The sequence below is a fragment of the Erinaceus europaeus genome, chromosome 4 (assembly GCF_950295315.1).
Source record: "Erinaceus europaeus chromosome 4, mEriEur2.1, whole genome shotgun sequence".
Classification (NCBI taxonomy): Eukaryota; Metazoa; Chordata; class Mammalia; order Eulipotyphla; family Erinaceidae; genus Erinaceus; species Erinaceus europaeus.
In genome coordinates, this window is record NC_080165.1 from 42,440,233 (window position 1) to 42,447,796 (window position 7,564).

Consider the following 7,564-nt stretch of genomic DNA (forward strand, 5'->3'; position numbering starts at 1 on the left):
TTATAGGGTGCCGCTATTTTTACTGTGGACTGCCCAGCCTAAGCTAGTCCCTCTCAAGTTATTTTTCACCTCACCCCACTGACAAAAAAAAAAAAAAAAGGACTGGCAAATCCCTATTAGTTGAAAATTTGGTAAAAATGGCTTATCTGACTACATGTCAAAGTTTAAATCATATATTCTTGAGCAGGGCAGTGGCACACCCAGTAGAGTGCACATGTTACACTGCACAAAGACCAGGGTTCAAGCCTCTGATCTCTACTAGCAAAAGCTGGTAGAAGTAACTTCACAAGCTTTACAAGCAGTTAAGCAATACTGTAGGTGTCTCTTTCTCTCTTTATCTCCCCATTCCCTCTCAATCTGTCTATCCAAAAATAAATTTTAAAAAAAGGATTCTTAGACACAGCAATTCCACTCAATAAATTCTCTCAAGACAAATATCTGTCTTAAGAAAGATTCCTAAATGCCAATTCCTAAATCCAACTGCTAATCCCAAGCAACTGAACAATCTTTCTCATTACTATATTTAAAAAAAAAAGTTTTTATTCCTTTTAATTTAAGCTTTATTTATTTGATAGAACAGAGAGAAATTGAGAGGGAGGATAAATAGAAAGGGGGAGCGGGGGAGAGAGAGAGAGACAGACAGAGACATCTGCAGCCCTGCTTTACCACTCATGAAGTTTTCCCCTTGCAGGAAGGGATCAGGGGTTTGAACCTGGGTCCTTACGCATGGTAATACGTGCACTTAACCAGGTGTTTTTATTTCCAACCAATAGTAAAAACTGTTAATTTTTATAAGATGTTTAATTAGCAATATGGAAATAAAAGTTTAAGAATAAAAGGAAAGCAATATAATACAGTTAAACTGAACAACAAGGTTCCATAAGTTTCTACTCAGGAGAAAGAACCAAATTTGATAAAGAAAATTAAAAGAGCATCAATCAATGAAAGAGAAGATATTGCAGATGATGAAGAGATAATGCAACATCCTAGAAGTGGTTACGTACATGGAGTATTTATTTGAAAAGCTTTTATAATATCAAATACCATGACCTCGGGTCTCATTCTGAATCAGAATCTCTAACAGAGCAATTTAGGGTGAGAATGAAAAATTAATACAGCCCTGACTGAACCATTATTCTCCTAAAGAAAAGGTTAATTTCAGTGTTTACTGTGTTCACCTGAGGAGTTTTTGAAAATTAGCAAAGCCTGGGTCAATCAAGCTCTGGGAATAGAACCTGTACATCTTTTTTTTTTTTTCCCTTCCATTTCCACCCAGGCTTTACTGGAGCTTCCTGCAACATTCCACCACTCCAAAAGGGCTTTTTGTTTTTTCAAATAGGGGGGTGCGGTAGAGAATAAACACAAACCACAGTACTGCTTCACATGAGGTTTCCTTCTGCTCCCAAGTGCCAGTCTCAGGGTTTGAACCTGGTAGCTGGTCCTCATTCATGGTAAAGTGTACAATCTGAGGTGAGTTATCTCACAGGCCAATTAGTCATTATTTTTAACATTCTTATAATTCCCATATATGTAATCACAGTTGTGAATCATAGTCCTACAACAGTGCTTTCTTTTTCCAGGCTTATAATTTATTGTACAATTACTAACTGCTGTTAGCGTCTCCAGGCAATGGGCACTGAACAGGTGAGGTACAGTTTAGAATCTATTTATGCTGCTTTCACAGCTGGATTTTATTTTAGACTTTAATTTGAAGTACAAGACCAGCAACGCAATTCCTCCATTTGTAGCCAGCACACAATTTATTCTACCTGTGAGAATGTTAAGAGTTGAAATCCTGTTTAATATCAGTGAACTGGAATTGGGCATCAGATTCTGGATCATGCATGATTCTGATCTTCCAAAAAGGTACAAGTACCGCAGGCTGAGTCCTTCAACATAATCAATCTGGCCAAGAGAGATGCCTCCAAGAGATCTTTTTTAAAAAATTTTTTTTTAAGATTTATTTATTGGGGTTGGGTAGTGGTGCACCTGGTTGAGTGCACATATTACAGTGTTCAAGGACACAGGCTCGAGCCCCCTGGTCCCCACCTGCAAGAGGAAAGCTTTGCAAGTGGTAAAACAGTGCTGCAGGCATCTGTCTGCGTCCCTGTCTCTGTCTCTCTCCCCCCTTATGGTGGTGTGGGGGACTGAACCTGGGACTCCAGAGCCCCAGGCATAAGAGTCTATTTGCATAACCATTATGCTATCTATCCCCACCCTTATGCCCCATTCCTGACTAAACCAGATACAGAGTGAAGCCTACCAATATTCAACAAGCCATCCATATGATTTTGACAAGGGAACAGTATATTCTTATAATGGCGGCAGTATTACTAAGGAATTAGGCTACCTTTCTTCATCTTCTACTGTATGAAAACAAAAAAATTAAAATAAATTAGTGCTGCCCACATAGTCAACGACTGCCACCTCTCCAGATTCAAAGGAGGTCTCGAAACTTTACATCAGGCTCAACCTGACGCTGCTGACTGGCTACGGAAGAAGGGCAAACACTAGAAGTGCTGGCCAAGGAAATGGTAGCATCCACTGTACAACAGAATCCCATGCTTCACACACCAGAGATCCCAGGTTCAATCCTCAGCAACCCCATAAGTCAAAGCTGCACAATGCTCTGGTGGAAAAATAAATAAATATAGTACCTTGGTTAACTGCAATAAGCCTCAAATCCTCTTTAACAGTGAATCTGGAGGGGAGAAAAAATGATTAGAAGAAGCAATCTGGTAATTTAAGTTCACAAAACCACAGTAAGGACTTTTTCAAACTACCTAAATGCAACTAGACTCCATAAAAGACCACTTGATACAGCAAGATTAATAATGATAGTGTTGAGTTGGTACCTGCCATATTTGTCAATGATCCAATAGCTAGCCAGAGTAATATATGCTAGTGTAAAGTAATATATACTAAACAACAGAATGGTACGTCTGCATGAACCAAGTATTTATTATCAACTGAAACGCAGCTACGAGGCAGTGGGTTAGGTAAGCAAGACGTCTTCTACCCGAAAGTCACATGTTGCAACGAGATTTAAGATTTTTTTTAAGTAAATAAGGACGGTAAAGGAAAAGGCAAGAAACCTGTTTTCTGGGAAATTTAAATTCAATTTCTTAATCTACCGCTCAGTTTAAAAAAAAAAATTGCAAAAGACCTCTTCCCGCCTACAAATTCACTAGCGCGGAAAGCGGGAAAAAGAACTTAAACTTGACTATACGGACTGAGGTTGATAAATGTTCTTGCGGCTAAAACCAGGTCCTCCCTGCGGCAGCGCGACCGGACTCCCAGTCCCCGCGTCCCCAGTGCCAGGCTGCGCTTTAACTGCGAAACAAATCAACGAGCGGCTAGAGAAATCCTCAAAGTAAGGAGACAAGCCACCGCAGTAAAAGGAACGCTGCCCTGCACTGACCCATTTGTCATATTTACCCAAAACTGGGAAACACCAGTCCAAAGAAACAGAATCAACACGCCACTGTCCGAAAACTGCAGGTTTCAGCTGGAGGCCGCCATGACACACACGTTTATTAGACGCTTCCTCCGCGACGGTGGCCCAGAGAGTCTAACTTGTGTCGTTGCCTAAAAATGCGAGTCCTGGTTCAATTCAGTTCAGTTCCTTTGACTGCGGGGACTGGGTGAGCGACGGAGGGAATCTCTCCGGCTTAGCAGAATCATTTAGTAGTTAACTTCTATTGAGCACCTTACTACATCACAGGAGCACTGTTAGCCGCTATACATAAACATTATCCCCTTATATCTTTTATTTTTTTAAATTTCTTCATTGGGGAATTAACGTTTTACATTCGACAGTAAATACAATAGTTTGTGCATGCATAACATTTCCCAGTTTTCCATATAACAATACAACCCCCACTAGGTCCTCTGTCATCCTTTTCGGACCTGTATTCTCCCCACCCACACACCCACCCCAGAGTCTTTTACTTTGGTATAATACGCCAACTCCAGTTCCCTTCTATCTTTTAATGACAGGAAACCGAGAGCTTTGGCACTTGCCCAAAGTTACTCTGCTGGTGGTGACTGCCCTCAGTTCTGAACCAGCTCTGCCTGACTCCTAAAGAACTGGTTGCTTGTATTATCTTTTATTTGTGAAGAGCTATCACATTAGGGTAGAGAAAGAACAATTGGTGATGAAATTTAATATAGAACATTTAAGAGCAATTAATTTTTCGTTTTTCAATGTTCAGGAGGTAGTTTAACACAAAAAGAAATTTCATACAGAATGATGATTCTGACCTGGTTCTCTTACTAAAGCTGTTCTCTCACCTCATCATTCCTTTTCTTTTCAACTATTTATTTACATATTATACGAGAGAATATATGGTGAGAGAGAGCAACCAAAGCACTGTTAAGCTCTGGCACAAGGTGGTGTAATGACGACTGAACTTTGGTTACTTGCAAAGTTCAAGTGCTATCCTGCAAAAATTGTCTTTCTATCTATCCCTCCCACCCACTCTTTCCTTTTCATAACCACTATAGTCTGAGTTACTTTTTTCTTTTTTAAAATATATTTATTTAGTTACTATTGAATAGAGGCAGAAATGGAGAGGGGAGAGGGAGATAGCAAAAGGATAGAGACAGAGAGACACCTGCAGTCCTACTTCACCACTTGTAAAGCTTCCCCCCCCCCCAGGTGGGGGCCAGGGGAGTTCCTTCCTTCCTTCCTTCCTTCCTTCCTTCCTTTCTTTCTTCCTCTCTTACTTTCTTTTTCTTCTTTTTTTATATTTATTTATTTTCCCTTTTGTTGCCCTTGTTTTGATTGTAGTTATTACTGTTGTTGTTATTGATGTTGTTGTTGTTAGAACAGAGAGAAATGGAGAGAGATGGGAAGACAGAGAGGAGGAAAGACAGATACCTGCAGACCTGCTTCACCGCTTGTGAAGTGACTCCCCTGCAGGTGGGGAGCGAGGGGCTTGAACGGGGAACCTTATGTGCTTAACCCGCTGTGCCCAGCTCCCTTTTTTTTTTTTTTTTTTAACTAGGACACTGCTCAGCTCTGGCTAATGGTGGTGCAGGGGACTGAACCTGAAACTTCGGAGCCTCAGGCATGAGAATCCCTTTGTATAACCATTATGCTATCTACCCCCTCCCTAATTTACTTTTTTTTTTTTTTTTTTTTTGGCCAGTTCATCTTCTTTAGTTCTCAGTGTGTTTTCTTTCTTTGTTTCTGTTTTGGGTTTGTTTGTTTGGTCTTTTGGTTTTTTTACCAGAGCACTGCTCAGCTCTAGTTTATAGTAGTGTGGGGGATTGAACCTGGGACCTTGGAGCCTCAGGCCTGAGAGTTTACTGGTATAACCATTATGCTATTTGCCCTCCGAGTTATGTATTATTTGAATTTTAAATGTTTTATTGTAAACATAATGTAAAATTTACCACTTTAATCATTTTAAGTGTGTGGCTTAGTAGTGTTCAGTATGTTCACATTTTTGTACAACCAAAACCACAATCCATTTCAAAGAACCATCATAAACTGAAACTCTATACCCGCTGAACCATAACTTCCCAGTCCTCCCCTTCCACACCCTGTCCCTGGCAACCACCATTCTGTTTTCTATCTCTGTGAATTTTACTGATTTTGATACCTCATGTATGTGAAAACATATTCATTCCTTTATAAGTGGTTTGTTTCATTTATCAAAAGTATGATGTCTTCTAGGCTGATTATTTTGTAATATATCAAAATTTTGTCTTCTTTTTTAAAAAAATTCTTTATTAGTGATTTAATATTGATTCACAAAATTATAAGAAAATAGGGGTATAACTCCACACCTTTCTTAGCACTAGAGTTCTGTGTCCCCATTCCCTAGTACTCTTAAGATCACAGATATGAGTTGACTATTATCTCTATAACTACCTATCTATATTTATATATATTTGACCATTTTTTCCTGTGGTCCTGACTTCTCTTCCTTCCTCAGTCACACCTACTACTTCTGAGCACCCTTCCTTCCCCACCACCCCCACACCCACCCCCACACCCACCCCCTGATAGAATTGTAGTTAGGAGCCCGCTGGTCATCTTCCCCTAACATTTACCCCTCTGGGTAATAGACCAACATGCTTTTTTTTTTCCTATTGGCAAGGAGTTTATTCAATTTTGTGGTGTGCAATTATTTCAGTGTATTAATCAGTAGTAACCAGAACAAGTTAGACTCTTAAGTTTTACATAATTATATAATACCAATATACACATGTTGGTCCGGGAGATGGCACAGTGGCTAAAAGCACCAACATGCACATATTAATTAAACAATGAGCCAAACAGACAAAGATGTCAAAAGTAAATATAAACAAATTTTTAGTTGTAAATAAAACTTCACTCTTTGAAAGACAGATATGATGGGGCTTGACCTCTAGCAGATCCCTCTCTTCACCATTGCTGGTCATCTCCATTAGGAACAGTATCACAGACCCTTTTGTGGGTCTCTACAGAACCTTGCCCTTAAGGTGAAACAACAATGATAGGAACTCTCCGAAACTCCTTTTGAGTCAACATACTCTGCCACTCAAGGGAGACAGATCTTGAACTGGGTACATCCTAGAATGTTCCTACCTGTAACCATGAATGTGAACTTAGACCTACAGCAATGCAGAGGTTACACAGGCTCCCGCACTGAATATGGGCCCAGATCAGGTTGATGGGGCCTATAGGTAATGGTATTTATATATATCTTCCATATTTGGGAGCTACTTTCTTCCTTTATTCAGATTTCTAATCCTATTTTCAACTCTGACACTATCTTCCCAGCCCATCTGCACGTTGGCTGTCAGGCTCAGGCAAAAATCAGTAAAGTCATGGGTCCCTTGTAATATACATAAAATAGATTTCCTTGATCCTTCCAACATGAAGACCCCAACTCTCATCTGCTATAGGCTATACATACATGTGTATGTGTATATGTATGTACATGTATATACATGTATATATACCTATAGGCTCCTGATTATTAAAAAATTTGTTTTGCTTTATATCTTAATGCTTTTTCAGCCACTAAGTTGCAGGTGCTACCATGATACCAACCTGACTTCCCTGGGCAGACGACCTCACCAGTGTACCCTGGAACCCCACCTCTCCAGAGCCCTACACCACCAGGGAAAGAGAGAAACAGGCTAGGATCATGAATAGACCTGCCAATGCCCATGTCCAGCACAGAAGCAACCACAGGAGCCAGACCTCCCACTTTCTACACCCCACAATGATCCTGGGTCCATACTACCAGAGGGATAAAGAATAGGAAAGCTTCCAGTGCAGGGATGGGATGTACAACTCTGGCGGTAGGAACTGTGTGGAATTGTACCCCTTTTACCCTAAGGTCTTGCCGATCATTATTAAATCAATAAAAAAAAGTAAAAAAAATATTGTCCTCTTATTTTTTTTGTATATTTTACCTTGTTTCTCAAATCATATTGTAAACCTCAAGAAGAAAAATATGCCATCTTGCTACTGTTGTTTTCAGCCTACAATATAATATTAAATGTTTTATAAATATTTGGCAATAGACAAACCAACTGCTATTTACAAGGTCACACTATAAAT

At 39.8% G+C, this 7,564-nt stretch overlaps 1 protein-coding gene and 1 pseudogene across 1 annotated transcript in view; both read right to left on the bottom strand.

Moving 5' to 3' along the window:
* CDKAL1 (CDK5 regulatory subunit associated protein 1 like 1) overlaps positions 1-3,528 on the bottom strand; it is a 603,322-nt gene extending 599,794 nt beyond the window's left edge. Inside the window, exons 1-2 of the mRNA XM_060190801.1 lie at positions 3,422-3,528; positions 2,658-2,701 (exon numbers count right to left, since the gene is read on the bottom strand). Coding sequence (XP_060046784.1) covers positions 2,658-2,701; positions 3,422-3,432 — 55 coding nt within the window. The 5' untranslated portion in view covers positions 3,433-3,528. The remainder of the gene's footprint in view (positions 1-2,657; positions 2,702-3,421) is intronic.
* LOC132538270 (ATP synthase membrane subunit K, mitochondrial-like) lies at positions 1,126-1,849 on the bottom strand (annotated as a pseudogene).
* Positions 3,529-7,564: the final 4,036 nt, after the last annotated feature.